The sequence below is a fragment of the Gadus morhua genome, chromosome 5, assembly GCF_902167405.1.
Source record: "Gadus morhua chromosome 5, gadMor3.0, whole genome shotgun sequence".
In the NCBI taxonomy this organism is placed as follows: Eukaryota; Metazoa; Chordata; class Actinopteri; order Gadiformes; family Gadidae; genus Gadus; species Gadus morhua.
In genome coordinates, this window is record NC_044052.1 from 11,247,956 (window position 1) to 11,267,092 (window position 19,137).

Sequence of the window (19,137 nt, forward strand, 5' to 3'; positions counted from 1 at the left end):
GCGGGCTCCGCGGCCTGGGCTCAGACGGCGGGCCGGGCCGGGCCGGCTGCCAGGCGGAGGAGTGGCAGGGCCAGGCCTCTCCGGAGAGACAGCTAGAGGTTGTCTCTACATGGATGGGCACTTCACAGCTCGGCAGGGGCGGGAGGAAGGGGCAGCGCAGCAGATGCTCCGGGCATATGGGCAGAATTCATTAAGGCCGGCTAAATAAGCCAATCGCGGAAGACGGTTTGAAAAAATAAATAATAAGAGAGAGCGAGAGCGAGAGAGCGAGAGAGAGAGAGAGAGAGAGAGAGAGCGAGAGAGAGAGAGAGAGAGAGAGAGAGAGAGAGAGAGAGAGAGAGAGAGAGAGAAAACGCAGAGTGTCTGTCTGGGTGAGCGGCGGCGGCGATGGGGAGACAAACAAAGATTCTCGTTAACCACACCAGAGACCGGCCGCGGGTTTCAGTATTCTCCGGCACACTCGTAACAACAAGAGCTGCGACTAGCGCGCCGCCGCTTGTGATAAGGCATTACATTCCATTAAGTTAATTCCAGGGCCTAACAAACGGAAAGGAAATCAAGATGTGTTTGTGATGGCCTCTAATCAGCCTGTTCTACAAACAAGGCGCCGTGTCCTTCAGGACCCCGGTGTGTTCCCCCAAAATGTCATGAGACCCTCTCTCCCGGCCCCGCGAAGAAACCCAATCACTGTCTGTAAATGTTACACCTGTTTCCCTAACAGCCGCGGACCCCGCATTGATATTCGCACACATGAACCCCGGGACAACAGTGAATGCTGATATGTTTCCGCAGCGAGCGTTTATGAGCACAAGCGGACAGGAAGGGAAGATAACTAAACACGGCGCGCGTGTGTCAGGAGTGTGTCGGCGTTACGAGCGCGTCGATACTCGGGCTACAGGCTCCCCTGCTACGTGAAGTGACTTAACATAGTTTATAGGGGAATTTGTTGCACTTTAACTTTGAGGAGGCTGCCAGGCTGACACCAGAGGCCATCTTGGACCAGAGACTTCAGATCCATACCGCCTTATCCAGTCGAATGTATAATGTATGCTAATCCCCCTCGGTGTCAATAAGAAGTGTGTTCAATGCTTTTGAGATAATAGTGAAGAAGCGGGCGCTCCTGTTGAAGTGCTGCAAGATAAAGTCAATGGCACGGTCAATAACAATAAGGTTGTAGGCCTTGATGAGGAATGTTAATTTGAACACAATTAACTGGATTTCAGCTTAGCTCATTATCAACCTTGGACTTGTATGAGGGGGTTGGTCATGCCGGCGGTACACAACATTATTTTATCTGGGCCAGCTTTCCAATTGGCCTTTTAAATACAGAAACTTTCTCCTATTTCTGTCTTTACTGCTTAAAAAAAACAGCACTGAAATCAAGGGCAGTGGCAGCATAATCTCATATTTTTAAGCTTTATTTATATAACAGTATAAATATAGATATGTTACAATATATAAAAATTACAGATCGGAAAAAACAACAACATAACGTGTGAAACCAAAGTCGGCACCTCTTATCCCCTCCCCCCTCCGGTCAGGGGCCCCGGGGCCTCCTGCTCCTCAGAGGGGGTCGAGGGCCCCCCCTGCTCCTGCTGCACCTCCTCACTTGACCACGGGCAGCGGCGCCTGCTCCTCACTCTCTCCTTGATCCCATTCACTCAGCAGCTCCGAGGACACCTCCGTAAACAGATGATGCCAGTCCCAGCCCACGTCCTCCTGAAGAGAGAGGTGAGGGGGGAGAGAGAGAGAGAGAGAGAGAGAGAGAGAGAGAGAGAGAGAGAGAGAGAGAGAGAGAGACAGAGACAGAGACAGAGACAGAGACAGAGAGAGAGAGAGACAGAGAGAGAGAGAGAGAGAGAGAGAGAGAGAGAGAGAGAGAGAGAGAGAGAGAGAGGTGAGGGGGGAGAGAGAGAGAGAGAGAGAGAGAGAGAGAGAGAGAGAGAGAGAGAGAGAGAGAGAGAGAGAGAGAGAGAGAGACAGAGAGAGAGAGAGAGAGAGAGAGAGAGAGAGAGAGAGAGAGAGACAGAGACAGAGACAGAGAGAGAGAGAGAGAGAGAGAGAGAGAGAGAGAGAGAGAGAGAGAGAGAGAGAAAGACAGAGCGAGAGAGAGAGACAGGAATATAACGAAAGAGAGATACAGAGATGGGACATGGGGAGAGGGAGAAACGAAAGATAAGGGGAGCAAGAGAGAGACAAAGACGGGGAGAAATAGAGAGACGGGGATAGAGAGAGAGTGATGGAGGGAGCGAGAGAGAGAAGCACAGGGAGAGAAAGAGAGTAAGAGAGAGCGAGAGAGAGAGACATTGAAACCGACAGTGCAAGGAGGGGTGACGGGTGAGAGCGATAGAGTGAAAAGGACGGAGAGAGAAGTGATAGAGCGAGGGGCAGAAAGGAGCGGGGCAGAAGGAGAGCAGAGGGCTTTAATGTACACATCATAAATCTTGATTGCCTGGGAGTCAGTGCGAGCTGACTCCCCCCGGTGCCCCAGGAACAGCTGGAAGGTCTTCTCCTCGGGGGGGCGGCCCGGGGGCTATATTTACTGAAGGACCCCCCCCCCCAGCACCCACTCACCTCCCACACCTCTTGCTCCTGAGCCAGCACCTTGGTGAGCAGCTTCAGGTCTATCTCCCCGTCCTGCAGGGGGAGGGATAACAAAGTGCAGGTTTTCCTTTAAGCACGCCGGCAGAAACTGGAGGTCCCATACAGGAAAGGGGGGGGGGGGGGGGGGGAACCAGGATCATCGGAACCAGGATCACCTTGACGAGGAAGACCGGCGAGGCGAGAGGGGGGAAAAGGATGTGGAACGTGAACAAGTGGACTCACCAAGGTCTGGAAGGGAGAGTAGTGCCTGAGGTCATCGTCCAGGTCCCTGTAGGTCATCACCCGGTTCACTTGGACGCTGGAGAAAGAGAGAGGCGGAGACAGAGATGGAGACAGGGACAGAGACAGGGACAGAAACAGAGATGGAGACAGGGCCGGAGATGGAGACAAAGAAAGAGAAAGGGATGAAGACAGGGCCGGAGACAGAGATGGAGACAGGGAGACAGGGAGACAGGGCAGGAGAGAGAGAGAGAGAGAGAGAGAGAGAGAGAGAGAGAGAGAGACAGAGACAGAGAGAGAGAGAGAGAACAAGAGTACGATCAAGAGACTTCAAGAGAGAAAGAGAGAACAAGGGGGAGAGAGAGCGAGCGAGGACGCCGAGCAGTGCCAAGAGGTAACCGCCGCAAATTGAAACCCAGCTGCTTAACCGTGCCTTGGAAATTAAAGGAGGGTGTGCTCCCGGCGTGGTGGCGGGGCCTAGCAGCGCATGCCAGTCCTACTTACTGCGTATTACACGCTACATTGCCCCCGCAATGAGTTCAATGTGGATATTATCTCGCACGGAGGGCGCACACCGGGTCTAATAACCTCCTGCCGCTGTCATGGTCCTCCCGCAGCGGCCGGCGTGCAGGAGGGCGGCCGCATGTCTCTCAGGGGCCTGTAAATCAAAACAGGGCCCCCCCGGTTCATAAAGGTTCCCGGTTCCCTACCGGTCATAAATCACGGTCCCCGGCTGTTTTCTCTGCGTGGCGGGGAACGGGGAACGGCGAGATACGTGAGGCAGTGAAATCTCTTGAACCTCGCACTGTCTCGTCAGAAGAGAGGGGCGCAGATTGGCCCCGGTACGGTGACCACGTCAGAGACAGAGAGAGAGACAGAGACCGACAGACAGACACACACCCGAGAGACAGAGAGACAGAGAGAGAGAGGAAGGAACGGTTGGTGACAGGTCATCGTTGGGCCTACCTCGGTGGAGCGGCCACCTGCATGGTGAGGTCCTCCTCCTGGACTTCATCCAGGTCCGGGATCACAGGGATGTCTGCAACACAGGAGCAGGTTAGGGGCGGGGGACACAAAGGCTTTTTTGGTTTTTTTGGAGGGGCTTCAACGTTGTTGTCTACGCTATTTTATCAACGCTCCTATAATTAGAGGAAGCTGTTTCGTCTCAGTCAACTGGTTTGTGGAAGTTCTGCTCTGCTTCGGACACAGCTCGTCAAAGGGACAGCAGTGAGGAGTGAGGAGGGTGATGATCACGTCTGAGAGAGGGTGAAGCTCCTTTGATACTTGCAGTATAACGCCATGGTGTGTGGTGCTTTTTATACACAACATCACTGCATGCACGGATATTATCACACTCAAACACAAAGTCGGAACTAGTCTGAGTAAAAATGTGTAAAAGTTTGCGAGGGTGGACGTGGGTCGACGCTGGCATAGGGAGAACCCCTCCTTCCTAGAAGAAAACAAGACATTTTTCAATCTGAAAAAGTGTTTTGATCTGAAACCAGGGGTTCACAGTCTCCATAAGATACGATCAACAAGTCGCACCGTAGAGACCAAAAGACCTGACCTAAAATGTGTTAGTCCGTTATATTCTTGCTTCTCCACATTAAGGTCTCCGGGGGGCACTAGGGCACGAAAACGTGGTCGGGTGATTCAGAAAATAAAATAAATGTGTGTCTTACTGTGTGTGTGTGTGTGTGTGTGTGTGTGTGTGTGTGTGTGTGTGTGTGTGTGTGTGTGTGTGTGTGTGTGTGTGTGTGTGTGTGTGTGTGTGTGTGTGTGTGCGTGTGTGTGTGTGTAAATCTGGACAGAAACTGGCACTGCATTCCTTGCGCTCCCACTTCCAGAATGGCCACATCCTCATAAGCTCTGCCCTGTCACAACAGCCATGAGGACATGAATATTCAGGAGGGGGGGGCGGCAGTCCCCCCCCACTGTGATGGGGGGGGGGGGGGGATGGATGGGGGTGGGCATCGGCCAGGGGCCACCCCCCCAGAAAGCACAGGCCTCCACCTGCTATCCGAGCATTTGGGCCCTGTCAGCATCACCATCACCACCACCACCTCCACCATCACCATCACACCACAACCACTACCACCTCCACCATCACAACCACCACCGCCTCCTCCACCTTCTCCACCACCCAGGACCCAGCGGAGGCATGCGGGGCCGACCCCCGTGTCCACTCTGCCACTCGTACCGGGGGCCCCGACGTGCGGCCCCGAGCGGGAGCGCCCCACTCCCCGCTCCCGGGCCCATCTGTGTGGGGTCGGAAGTCACAGCGCCGCCTGGCAGGGGCGGCGGGGCCCGGGGCCGCCAGCCCGCGGCTCAAACAGTGGGGTCCAGCTTTAATTGGCCAAACGCAACAGGACAGGAGGGGAGGAGGGGGAGGGGAGTGGGGGAGGAGGGAAGAGGGGAGGAAGAGAGAGAAGGAGAGGAGAAGGGAGGAGTGGAGGAGAGGAGAGGAGGAGGGGAGGAGAGGAGGAGGGGAGGAGGGGAGGAGGGGAGGGGAGGAGGAGGGGAGGAGGGGAGGAGAGGAGGAGAGGAGGAGGGGAGGAGGGGAGAGGAGGAGGGGAGGAGGGGAGGAGGGGGAGGAGGAGGGGAGGAGGGGGAGAGGAGGAGGGGAGGAGGGGAGGAGGGGGAGAGGAGGAGGGGGAGAGGAGGAGGGGAGGAGGGGAGAAGGGGAGGAGGGGGAGAGAGGAGGGGAGGAGGAGAGGAGGGGGGGGAGAGATCCGCCGTCCAAGAAGGATGGGAGAGGGAGGGAAAACTTTGGTGTTTTCCCGTTCCGACGTGGGTTGGAGTGGAGGATGAACTCGGCATGGAGGGATATCAGGGGATGAGCTCAGTGTTGGATAATTAACAGAGGCATAATGGGCTTATGTGTTTAGAAGCCCTGCACAGGTTGTCCACGTGAGCAATAACCTTGCTCTTTGGCTGAATAATTACTCGGAATAATTACCTCTATGGTTTGAATAAAAACCAGAGGTTCGTTTCCACCAATGAATAAAATGGTAACGGAAGGCCTTTGTTCCACTCAGAGAATCCGACCGCGGTGACGTGAGACGCGACGCCATCCCTGTACATCGCTGTAGCGAGCGTCACTGATGGAGCACCACCACACCACATCAGGTCATCCCGTAAGAACATCCACCTGGAAACCCAGCCGAGCACGGAGAGAGAGACGGGGGGAGAGGGAGACGTTAGGGGAGAGATGAATAGATAGGAGGAGGAGAACGACAGGGAAAAGGGGGAGGATTTTTTTTTGGAGAAAGTGTATAGGAGAGATAACGGAGGTAGAGGGGGAGAGAAACAGAGGGGGGACTGAGGGAGACGAGAGAGGAGGGGGGAGACAGAGATGGGGGGGCAGAGAGGGAGGGGGGTGGGGAGAGAGGTGAGAGAGAGAGGGGGGAGACAGAGACAGGGGGACAGGGGGGGGGGGTGGAGGAGAGAGAGGGGGGAGACGGGGGGGCAGAGAGGGAGGGGGGGGGGGGAGGGCTTCAGGGGGAGGGTTGTCAGTAATCTCTAAACACAGTGCTGTGGCCCGCGGGGAAAGTCAATAGCGCTGCTAAATGGAGGTGAGGAGACGGGCAGCCCTCATCTGATGTGGAAAAATATCTACTATTCCTTCAAAATACCTCCGGAAAATAAACCACAGTTTAGGAGAGATTCTTTCACTTGTTTTCCCTACTTTGTAGAATTTTCAAAAAAGGACAAATATGAACCTTCTGGGCGTTTTGGACCGATGGACACTGTGCTGTGGAGAGCGACTGGTTGAAAGCCTTCACCAGTCCTTTAATCAAACACCAGCCTCATCGACTGATCCCAACTTACTCCTTTCCCTTTTTTTGTCCCCCCCCCCCCCCCCCCCCCCCCCCCCCCTTTTCTAATTTCCCAAAATTAAAAATGCCATGCTCGTTTAGCCGCTGACAAGATTCATCTGTGTTTCTGATATCCAAATAAATGCAGGCACGGGTATTTCATATTCATGAGGGCCCCCGTGACACTTTGTCCTCTCATTTACAAAGCAGCGTGTTCAGCACAATCTGGCCCCCCCGGACCCCCAATCAAATTTAATGGTCTTAGTGCAATGACATCAAAAAGCCGCGCGTCCAGCCCCTTGCAAATAGCTTCCTGGGTTGTCTCCCCCTGTCTCCCCCCCCCCCCGCCCTCGGCCCGCTCTGGCCGATAATGCACCATCAACACAATTCTATCAGGGTTCAATGTTAAGCAGCGGGGGCCACACCGCCTTCTATATGCAAACTCTATTATTAAGTGGGAGAGAAAAAAAAATAAAAAAAAGAGGACAACATTTTGAAATGAGCTTCAAATCCACCCTATTACCGCAGGTCAGCAGGGGCGGCAGCGGCCCGCTCCAAACAAGCTGCTTTGGGGTTTTTTTTCTGATTCCAAAGGGCAACTTGATCAGGAAAGACACATTGGGGGGGGGGGGGGGGGTAGGGCTCCTTTCCACCTGCTGGACGTCCATCAAGGTTGCTCTGTGAGGCGGCGAGCGGCCCGGGCGTGTCCTTGTTACACGTCGGCCGCGCTCCGCTTTCCCCCTTCGCCCGAGCATGTAAATATCAGAAGGGGATCGTTTGCTGGAGGATGTCGACCCTCCCCGGGCCCGGTGAGCACTCGGCCCCAGTCTCACTCTACCTCTTTAAAGGGGGGGGGGGGACCCTGCTACATCAGCGGGGCTCCTGTAATCTAAGCAAGTAGGGGGGGGGTGGGGGATGGGTATCCGTCACATGATTGCCTAGTCACAGAATCCAATTGGAAGCCTTATGGGACGCCATGCTACGGATCCAGGACGAGGAGAGGGGGAAAGAAAGAGAGAGGGAGACAAGAAACAGATGAGTGTGTTTGTGATAGCGCTGCTATTTTAAGTGACAGGGGAAGCAGAGGCTGAGGGGCCAGCCCATGGTGAGATGGAAGCAGGGGATAGGGCATGCCTCCCCCCCCCCCCCCCAACTCTCTCTCTCTCTCTCTCTCTCTCTCTCTCTCTCTCTCTCTCTCTCTCTCTCTCTCTCTCTCTCTCTCTCTCTCTCTCTCTCTCTCTCTCTCTCTCTCTCTCTCTCTCTCTCTCTCTCTCTCTCCCCTCCCTCCCTCCCCCCCCCCCCTCCTGTAGCCGGTGGACATAAGGGATAAGGGTAGGGACACAATCAAGATCGCAGGGGCTATCTCACTAACCCTCAGCACTGTAATTTCCACTGCCCCTGCCTCCAGGTCTGTATTAAGAGGTCTCCCTCCACAGAGTAGTAATCTCCCCAGCGGCGGGGACTGGGAGAGGGCCGCGCCTTGCCGGTGGACTGGTCCTTTCAACCAGCGCACACCACCACACAGTTTTCACAGCCAAGATTTTTTTTTTTTACTTTATATCTGTGATATTAACAGAGAGGAACAAAACGGGGAGCGTGCGGCGAAATGACTCCCGTGAGGATTTCATTTAGAATCAAAATAGGAAATGTGTGTGAGGATCGAGTGAGAGTCAGAGCTTCTCATTTAGGAAAAACTGAAAGATCTTTTTTTTCGTTTTGGAATTCCACTCAACACCACACTGTTGTAATGCATTATTGCATCCTTATTAACCTTATATGAATTTATATTAAATACTCACAATCTATACTAATAATACTGACACATAAATTAAATTCGAGTAGCCTATAATTACTAAATATATTAAGTCCATCCCAGAATATTAACATGTTGTCGGGTAACTTCAAATGTACATTGAGACACATCTCTGAGTAATGCTGTTAAATGTCATCATAATTGAGTGAGGCATATCTTGCATATGGTACATACTGTAGGGCTTGCAATAATGTTATTCCTGTATGGTGTCTCATGTATATCATATATATATACCGCCAGTCTTTCAACAATACATTATTCAGTGTCTCATGTATATCATATATATATACCGCCAGTCTTTCAACAATAACGTTATTCAGTGTCTCATGTATATCATATATATATATACCGCCGGTCTTTCAACAATAACGTTCTACATTGTCTCATGTATATCATATATATATATACCGCCGGTCTTTCAACAATAACGTTCTACATTGTCTCATGTATATCATATATATATATACCGCCGGTCATTCAACAATAACGTGCTACATTGTCTCATGTATATCATATATATATATACCGCCGGTCTTTCAACAATAACGTTCTACATTGTCTCATGTATATCATATACCGCCGGTCTTTCAACAATAACGTTCTACATTGTCTCATGTATATCATATATATATACCGCCGGTCTTTCAACAATAACGTTCTACATTGTCTCATGTATATCATATATATATATATATATCGCCGGTCTTTCAACAATAACGTTCTACATTGTCTCATGTATATCATATATATATATACCGCCGGTCTTTCAACAATAACGTTCTAAATTGTCTCATGTATATCATATATATATATACCGCCGGTCTTTCAACAATAACGTTCTACATTGTCTCATGTATATCATATATATATATACCGCCGGTCTTTCAACAATAACGTTCTACATTGTCTCATGTATGTCATATATATATATACCGCCGGTCATTCAACAATAACGTTCTACATTGTCTCATGTATATCATATATATATATACCGCCGGTCTTTCAACAATAACGTTCTACATTGTCTCATGTATATCATATATATATATATCGCCGGTCTTTCAACAATAACGTTCTACATTGTCTCATGTATATCATATATATATATACCGCCGGTCATTCAACAAGGGGAACTGGGCCGCCAGTATGCTGCTCTCTCTCTTATTTCCCCTGCCGCGGCTGGCCGGAGAACAGAACAATTATCCCCAGCAACGCTTTGTTGGAACGACCCCCTCCTCTCCCTCCCGACATTGTTTGTGGTACGGAGAGTCGGGGCCCTTAGGGTGCCCCCCCGGGAGAGCAGTGCTCAGGCTAAAGCGTGTGTTAATGTGGGTGTGTCAATGTGTGTGTGTCAATTTGTGTGTGTGTAGATGTGTGTGTAGATGTGTGTGTGTGTGTGTGTGTGTGTAGATGTCTGTGCCGAATTGTGTGTGTAAATGTGTTTGTGTCGATGTGTGTGTAAATGTATATGTGTAAATGTGTGTCTGTAAATGTGTGTGTAGATGTGTGTGTTAGTGGCTAGTGGTCACTGTGTCAATGTCGAGGTGGAAAGAGCCCAGGGTGAAACCAGAGATTTTGCCTTCTTATTACTGCAGGGTTTTCTGTGGACTCGGGTACTTCTACGAATAAGTCATCAATTACACACACACACACACACAACACACAACACACAACAAACACACAGACACATCAATCAAAATGTGCTTACATCTTTCGTCGTTCGGCCAATGTTATTAACCACCCTTTTAGCGTTTTTGCAATTCTAAATAAAGACCTAATAAAACGTTAACATTTAAACAAAAGGACCAGGTGACCAGAGACAAAAGGCTTCAGAGAGCCTTTCGTAGCAGTGATGTGAGTGCCGCTGCTTGAATCTGCTTGATTCCCAGCAGACTAAAGCAGGACTGGGGGGGACCAGAAGCTTCAACCTCCTCAACCCGAGCAGACACAGGCAGCGGGCCCCTCACCTCCTTCGTCGTCCGAGCCGTGGGGGGTCTGTGGCTGCAGGCGTCGGCTATGGACACGGGAAGTTTTAAAGTGTGTGTTAATTCAAACATTACATAAATTGAATCCCCCCAAAAATAGAAAGAGCTGCCATCCCTGCTGATCGTCCCTCTTCTCTGTCCTGTCACGAGACGGAGAGAAGGCTCTCCGTCGGTGAAAGGCTGAATGACACTTGCCTGTCCCTCGCTACGCTGCTATGGGACTCTGTGTGGGACAGGGTGGGATCGCCTTTGTTTGTATCAGAATGGATCAAGAATAATGTATCAAATAAATACAAAGCTTTGCAATTACGCAATGTGATAGGACGAAGTCGGGTACATCTGAGGGACTTTTACTGAATAGGACATCAGCAAAATGTGTGTGAAGCTTGTTTGGTGCGATACACAGACCACCATGTCCTCTAAAGCACCCCAGCCTCTACTTCCAGAGATATGTACTCCAGTGCCCCCAATGACAGCAGGGAGTGAAACGAAAAAAATGCATGAAAATGAGGAGTTGGCTCCCAACAGCAATGAAAGTGGTGACAAGTCAGTCACGCTTGTGCTGTTGTGTTTTTTTCCCCCTTGTTTTTTAATCATGTTAAGTGATTTTACTTGGAAGGCGAGGATTAGTTGTAACCAAGGACGATTTTTAGAGTACTGCCCCCCAATTTGCACTTTACGGCGACAGGGGAAACGACGAAACGACGAACAAAGAAACACACAAATTAAGTAATTATTCCATCCCGCGCGGAAACTAAATCCAGCATTCCATCCAATCAGCGGTTCTCTGGGATGATAAAGACACATGGGAGCTACTCACTCCTCCTGGTCCTCCAACGCTGGTCTTCTGGAGGATCTGGAGTGATGACAATTAATAGACAAACATCAATAAAACCTAACCGAAACGTCTGATTAATCAGAAATAAAAAACACCTCCAGGAGAAAGAAACGCTGATGTGTAAAATAATTTGGAGAATGACAACCCCCCCACATTGTTTTAAAACTCAACAGCTTCTTTCTTTTATTGATAATACTGCTCATGGTAGGGTAGGGCACAGTAATGCATAGAGTTTATATGGTTGAATCCTCTTCATGCCTCTACCCCATCTACTAGCCACCCAACAATGCTATCTTCAGACCTCTCTCTATGTGCACTGGCCAGCTTGACTGAGGAAAACCCAGCCCCAAATAATTGCCTTTTCGCCCTTTGACAAATCGCTTCATTTTCTGTTGTTGGTTTGTTTTGTTAAATAAAACACGAGTTCCCCAAAACGAAATGTCCACATCATTTAATTTAAATCAAAGAAGAAACAAACGAGGCAGCACCCAACAGTTCATTTAAATAGCGTTACGTATTACTGAAAATGTACCAATTAAAATCATAAGAAGCTTAATAAACTGTTTATTGATGTGTGTGGTTGTCAGGTCAACACCCTAGCCCCTTTCTAATTCTTTCATTTCTTTTATATATATTGCGATATATTTATTCTGCTTACTCTCCTGGTTAGCTACTGCCCCCTACTGGTATTAAAGGTAAACTATATCAAACAGTTCATATATTCTTCTTTAAGCTCAACATTTGTATGCATTCTTGAAATGAAGATAAGCTGCCAAAATGCAAGCTGATAGAGCCATTCAAGTTTACATTATAAATTAAGGGGTGAATGGTTTAAAATCAGTCGTGGCCGGTTGGAACGCAGGACACCATCCCTGACCAAGAGCCTTCGATTGATCAAAATTCCCAGATCTAAATCGCCAAAAATTCATGGATGGATTTTACATTTTCCTTTACCAAAAAAATGTGAGAATTGACAAAACCAAAAACCAAAAACAACCCAATCCCCCTCTCTTGCCCTCGCTTTAGGCCTATAACAACGTGCTCGTAGCGTCCCACCGGGAAGGGTGGCTTGGGCCACCTGCAGCCGCCCTTGGCCCGGTGTCCTGGCTAGGGGGCGGAGGGTGACGGCACTTAAAGGAACATTAGCGCTGCCTTGATTAAGACTCATGTACGCTGAGGTGACAGACACGGCGAAAACTGTCTGGGGGAAGGAAAAAAAGAAAAGTTGGTAGGGATAAAATATATTGTGACAACCCAGCTTCAAAGGTTCATCAATAAACCGACAGATCATTTAGTGTCAATTAGGAGTGATAGATCGACAAATCCGGGGATTTCGGCGCCGGGATTAGGAGCAAGGAGGGCTGGCCTGATTGAGCACGAGGGGTGACATTGAGGAGAGGGACCTTGTCCGCTCCGGTGGGGGCCATTACTTACTTTGTTTTACAGAGGATCAATGCACGGATAGAAAAAAAACTTTGTTTAACACTTCCTGCACTTCAATCTCCTTGAGCGGAGGAATCACGTCGGGGTGACACGAACGCAGGGTGAGCGACTCCCTGACCTTCACTGGTAGAAAACCAAGACCTATTGAGCTCCCTCTCTCTCTCTGTGCTGGAAACTGCAGAATACTGCGGGTTTCATGCAGAATACCGCAGAGTATGAGGTTTTACAAGACATGGAGTAGAAGGAGTAAGTGGAAATCAGTACAGTACAGAAATCATAAGTTGCTTTAGCTTTTTCCCCAAATGCCATTTAATCATTTTTGGATCGAAAAAAAAAAGAAAACAGCAGGTTTTGGTCAACCACTCCCGATATTTGCTATGCAAATCCCGAAGAGGCTGTCCCTCTGCGTATGGCAGTAAGGCTGCGCGTTGGCCTCCTCTCCTGCGTGGAGGAGAGCGGACAGCGGCGGTACAGGAGGTGATTAAGTGGCCCGGGCCCCTGGTGATGAAGTAGCTCGCTGACTAACAGTGCCCTCCTGTGGCTGATGCATTAACCATGTCAATTACCCGCTCCCCCTCCGATGAAGACGAATGACGGGCGGCCCGCCCGGACAGGATCCCCCTAACCTTGTTGATTCGCCGCGCCGCCACTGCCAAATATGCCCTGATAAATAAGCTCATTGGAGGGTCCATTAATAACACAGCACTGCAGCCGCCGTGGCATTCCCGCCTTTTTTTGGGTTTGTTTTGCCTGCGTTTCGCCTGACAAACCTGGGTGCAAGCGAAGGGGTAAGATGATGTAAATTATTTTAGTCTATGCTTTATTTAGAACACATGATTCAAGCGAACATCATTACATCATTGGACAACACATTTGTAGAGTGTACACAAGTTATGAATAGCTTCCTCTACACATAGTGGCCAACACAACACCCTATACAGTCCCATGAGTTTGAAGATCGGTCAGACACTACAAACATGCCCCCCCAAGCCAAGACGGGCCGAAGGCTTACCTGGGTAAATTAAAACCTGTAGGTGTGGTTTATGACCATTCCGCTCACTTCTAAAATAAACTGAATTCTTACCTCGAGAGATCGCGAGATGCTTCATGAACCACCTCCAGAACACACGCTTGTTTACCTTGTGTCTCTGAATAAACCACGCGTTGAACATTTACCACTCTCTGAGTAATACCTAACCCGAAACAAACACAATACCACAAAAGTTGGTTATTCATCAAAGGGAACCAGACTCACTTGGCAGAACCGGCTCCAGAGCTGTCCTCGGCCCAGCCGCCCTGCCTGCGGACGGACTTCGGAGGGCCCGCCTGGAAGGAAGGACCGGCATTAGGAAACAACCATACTCATGTTCAGGTACCGCATTGTCGGTCCCAGAGTCTCCTTTAAAGGAGCACTGTGTAACGTGTCGAATGACGTCGGACAGGAAGAGGAATAGTCGACATGCTGATACGTGAACGATGTGAAATGTATTAGTTCCATGAGGACATCCGTCCTGGATCTGGTTAGTTCCGTATGCAGAGGTAAATTATGCTATGGTCTTGTGAAGCTCCACTGGTGGATCGTGGCTTCATCCCTGCCAGGGTTAGGGGCTTAATTATGCCCCCGGCGTATATTTAGATGTATTATTTATAATACAACTTCATAAATAATCATACATACGCGCCCAGCTCTGATAGGTAATGTCAATTCTGACCTCTGGCTTAGGATCAGTCTGTTCTGGTTAGCCTGAGCTGAACGAGAGCTGAATTCAAAGTGAATCATTGAATAAACTAAGACTTGTACACAGTGCTACTTCAAAAAGGAGAACTTAAGATTTCATATTGCAAGGGTAAAGAATCACATCAAGCACACACACCCACTCCAGCACACAGACTGTATAAAAGGATTTGTTTTAAATGATTGATTTATAAACAAAAAGGACACAGAGAACAAAAGGTTCAAAACTTAGCCCACCCAGGTTGGCTTTCTCATAAGTCTGATGCACAACCGTGTGCAAGGATGGAAATCGAGCTTCACAGCCTCCCTCAGATAATTAAGACATTGTACTCGGTCGATAGAGTTAAACTTTTACTTCACTATTATAAAAAGGGTTCACAACCCATTGTTGCATACTTACAATGCTGAACATAAGTTACACAAACACTGCTGGCTGGTGAGTGCAGCTCCACAGTCGGGGCTATATGGAGACCATTGTGTTGTTTATTGTGGTTTTCAATGCTACTCAATCTCAGCGCACGCACACATGGGGAGAAAGAGTGTGGGAACTGTCACACAAACAACGGTCAGGGGGGGCTGCAGAGTTTGACCTAAAATAGCTCTGCAGCAAGAACAACAACCGAAAGAGCCCTCCTCTCCTCATTCTTTGATTCCGACATAGCGCTGAAAATAGTCCATTGAGTTTGCATGGCGGTCCGGGGGCTGACTGGGCTCGCAGAACGCCACTTGAATGAATGAATTCCACAGAGCATGCTCGGGGCGGGCGCTGGACAAATGCATTAGCAGCGAGCACAACATTTCTCATTTCCAAATTGGGTCTGCGGAGGACAAAGTGGCCAGAAAGAATTTCTTTCGTTCAACATGAAATAGGAAATAATCTCTCATGGCTAGCCCCTTCACTAAACTCATTTATAAATCTGAATGTCAGGAGGAAGTGAGTGGGACACGCCGAGGGGAGGCCTACTCTAGTGGATTGCTTGCATGTTGCTGCTGAACCGAACAGCCAAGACGGGATAAATCCACAAATTCAAGCAATTAGTAATTAAATCTTGAAAAAAGCAATAGGGGTGATTAAAAGAAGAAACCTGTAGAGTGCTATGCAAAGGGTACTTAACAAACCTATATAATAGCATAGTCATGATTTACATCGATGCCTAATTGATGACTCACTTTGAAGTGAACCTATTAGGCTATAATGTTTAATTAAAGCAGTTTCATTCATTTGAATTGCTGACCAAGACTATGAATAAATCAATATAATATCACCAGGCAACTGAAGAGAAACAGTTCTTCGAACCTAAAGAAACATTTACGTAGTACAGCTTTTAGTAGCAGAATAAATGATCACATTGATCAATTAGTCTGAATGTTGTGGCATGCAGAGTATCCAGTCAACAAGGATGATGTGGCCAATACACTCCATGCCCAAATATGATGCTAAATAACCCTGGTTAAATGGAATCGGAGGCTCGAGCAATTAGCTCAGCCTTCCTCTTCCCTAATTTTGGATCCTCCGACAATCTCTCTGGGGACAGACATTTGCGGTTGTCGAACCCTACGAAATAAGTGAAAATAATTGAGCCTGTCGTTCCTTCTGTCTTGAAAGGATGTCAAGAATGTGGCCAATCAGTTGGGTATTTTAGAGGGCCCGCACTGATGAACGAAGTCCACAAATAAACTTCCCCAAGTCCCACGACATTCTCGAAAAATGTATTGCATGTATTGCAGCGGGTCAGAGAGGGCGCGGGAATACTGTTCTTACATTAGGGAAGTTGGCCTAATTTGGGAACATTAGCACACAGCCCAAGTATTGCTGGAATTCATTCTTCTTGCTTCGGGAATGTTGGCTGGCTCGCAGTATGCCAGCGTGGGGCAGGGAGGGAACGTCGTGAGGTAGTTTAATGCCTTCACTCATGTGAGAGAATTTCATGATGACTTACCAATTATGGAAGCAAAAAAAAAGGCGGTTTTGTTTGCCAATTTGGTCTGCATTAAAAAATTGTGTTTGGGGGAACTGTCAGCGCCCCCATCTGACGTGGAGTTTCTCTGAGCGCCAATCACCGGAAGGGCTCTATATTGTCGCAGGAAGCCACGATGGTGTTTGATGTAACCATGTCTAAACTTTAGTATGGTCCAAAGCATCAGGTGTGTAACTATGGTTCACAGTTGCATACACAGCACATATAATAAGCTAAAAAGGGCGAGACATTGTACACAGGTATCATAATACTTAACCAATGAATTGTTGGCAGGACATCTTGTAATAGAACAGAAATGACTTAAGGGCACCTGGACGGAAGACATTTCTGTGTACTTTATTAAGCCGTCACATGGCTACCATGATTTGGCGGCAGGAACGATGCTGCTCTGCTATACCAGCCGACACAGAGGCATGGCAGGGAGTTTATGAATAGTTTTTTACAACACAAGGGCTTCTGCCCATATCTAGATTAGGATAGCTGGGCACTATTTTAGGACTATACATGGGCTGAGACTTCATCAGAGTTCAATAGGTTGACAAGCCAAGCCTAAGTATGCAGTAAGAATTGGTCTCCTGGTATTACATTTGGACACATACACAATACACAATAGGACGACTTTGAAGAGGCTTAGTGTGATGATCATGAAGAGGATTTCTTCTGAAGAAGGTAGCAAACACCATGACTACTGCTTTGTAACTTTATACCATCAATAGCCAGGTAGAGACTTACGGAGTAGATTAAGCCATATAGAAAATTCACCTTGAAATTTGAGAAGCATTTAAAAGAAGTCTGAATATCAGCGGACCGAAAAAATAAAAACAAGGAAGGAGTGGAATGCTCTGACATGTTGTCGATGGTATAAAGCCATTTACTGAAGCTCTAGAAAGACAATTCAAGCTACAATTCACCGTTTCAGTCACGCTACCTACATCCTCCTCGTCCTTGAAACCATGCATGGAAGAAAAGCAAAATCAGACATGATTATTTTTAACTCTGAAGTGAAATCTTGACCAAAAGTCACATGACACTAATCCACCAATGAAGGTGTGACCGCCTACCTCTCCAGCAGAGGTGGAGGAGGACTTTCGGAGGGGACGGGACTCATCGAGGGGGGTTTGCTCTGCGGCTTGCCGGGCCCTGCGGCCTGTCTTCGCAACCTGAAGGAATTCACCAAGATGGGAGAAACAACACAAACAGTGGCTTGGTTATAACTTAGCAACTAGGTACAACTCAACTCAAAGAAAACACATATTATTCTAGTCCAGTCCCAAGAAGCAATAACAAGCAAACATAACTTTTGCTATTTAGATTTATTGAACAGCAAAGGGAATATTCCAAACGTAAAAGAAAATGTTTCATTGATTCATTTCTGTAAGCAATAACTCAATTTAAAATAAATCAGAAGTGTAGAAGTGATCAAAGAAGCCATTTATTACCAAAAAGAAGGCAGTATACTTTGAACATGTATATACTACCCTAGTGGGGGCTAACTTTGGGGATGGATGCGGCTCATTTTCAGAATATAAAATATAACGCCGTTACTATATGTAGCAGAATGCAATAACCTGAGAGACGCCCGTTAGATAATGAGTTTTAGACACGTTGTTTTGTTAGTGCCCCCTGCCCAGCTGACCCCATCCGCAGCTAGAGGAAAAACGCAAAGCAGTGACGTCCCTCTTCTGCTTCTTGATTTAACGTGAGGCCATCACGTCTCTACACACAAACACTACCCACAAAAACGACACACATGCACTACACACAAGCACATGGTTTACAGAACAACAGTGAGATGAGATATCTGGACCACAGTGCCTTGTCTCAGCTTCTTCATGTAACGTGAGGCCCTCACAGTACTACACACAAGCACATTATATAGATTATAGAATAACGGTATCGAAGGTGGTCAACAAGCACAGTCGGCGTTCATTTAAACAAGAATGCAAACGGAAGAAAAGTATCTTTGGTGTTTCTGTCATTCGCATTCTTGCACTTAGCCTAACTTGCATAGCAACCTAGGCTATGGTTAGCAGCTAGCATAACACAGCCAACATGTCGTGGGTATCATTTAAACGCCTAAAGCGAACTAGAAGCAAAAAGAACCAACAGTGCGCCGAACTATGACATGAGTCTGTAGAACTCACACTTTTCACAACTCCATTGTCTCCTAGCTGAAAGCTGTCTTCCATGTTGTCCTGCGAGCTAGCGAACTAGCGTCTTCCTGGAGGAACAAGCGTCACATAGCAACGGTATCCATAGTTACGCCAATCAGGAGGAGAGGCACGTTCGGCGATTCATGAGCAGACAAGAATAGATGGTTTATTTCCATCATTAATTAAACAACTCCAAATGTGCGCAAACTATTTTGTAAACATTGTTTTAAAAGCATTTAAGAACCACAGTGCTGATATGATCGGTACAGGTTTGCTCTGTTTTTTGCCTCCACAAGGTGCTGCTGTAGAGCATCTTTTAACCTGAAGTCTGGTATGAGACGGATGATAAGGAGGCAGAGCAACAGGAAGATTCCTAGATACATATCCTGCTTGTGACAGCGTAGTCCTGTCATTTCATTCTATGTTCTGACAATACCACGATGATGCAATTTTATTTCTGACATGTGTATTCGGATTAAATGCCTCATTCGTTGAGTATTCATTCTAAACACATTTTGTTTTTATTACGTGAAATATCAACTTCTCTAAA

The 19,137-nt window shown here is 47.9% G+C and overlaps 1 protein-coding gene across 3 annotated transcripts; it reads right to left on the minus strand.

Annotated features, from left to right (window-relative positions):
* Positions 1-1,400: 1,400 nt before the first annotated feature.
* ift43 (intraflagellar transport 43 homolog (Chlamydomonas)) lies at positions 1,401-18,690 on the minus strand. 3 transcript variants are annotated; one of them, XM_030356287.1, is made up of 10 exons: positions 18,579-18,690; positions 17,496-17,594; positions 17,346-17,378; positions 13,976-14,046; positions 11,260-11,295; positions 10,422-10,468; positions 3,790-3,862; positions 2,827-2,902; positions 2,584-2,637; positions 1,401-1,719 (listed from the first exon to the last, which is right to left on the minus strand). In XM_030356287.1, exons 1-10 carry the CDS (start codon positions 18,621-18,623, stop codon positions 1,606-1,608), a joined length of 648 nt encoding a protein of 215 aa, XP_030212147.1. In that variant the 5' UTR covers positions 18,624-18,690; the 3' UTR covers positions 1,401-1,605. The 3 variants fall into 3 exon arrangements, with proteins under 3 accessions (XP_030212147.1, XP_030212146.1, XP_030212148.1); XM_030356286.1 differs by having other exon boundaries at positions 2,575-2,637; positions 18,579-18,688; XM_030356288.1 differs by lacking the exon at positions 17,346-17,378 and having other exon boundaries at positions 2,575-2,637; positions 18,579-18,687.
* Positions 18,691-19,137: the final 447 nt, after the last annotated feature.

Bases quoted from the DNA above. Each gene is read 5' to 3' on its own strand.
- ift43 (XM_030356286.1), bottom strand. From the start codon at position 18,623: ATGGAAGACAGCTTTCAGCTAGGAGACAATGGAGTTGTGAAAAGT. The intron at 14,047-17,345 runs GTGAATTGTAGC...CCTTCCTTCCAG, and splicing joins TAGGTAGCGTGACTGAAACG to GCGGGCCCTCCGAAGTCCGT. The intron at 1,720-2,574 runs GTGAGTGGGTGC...CTCTCTCTTCAG, and splicing joins AGGAGCAAGAGGTGTGGGAG to GAGGACGTGGGCTGGGACTG.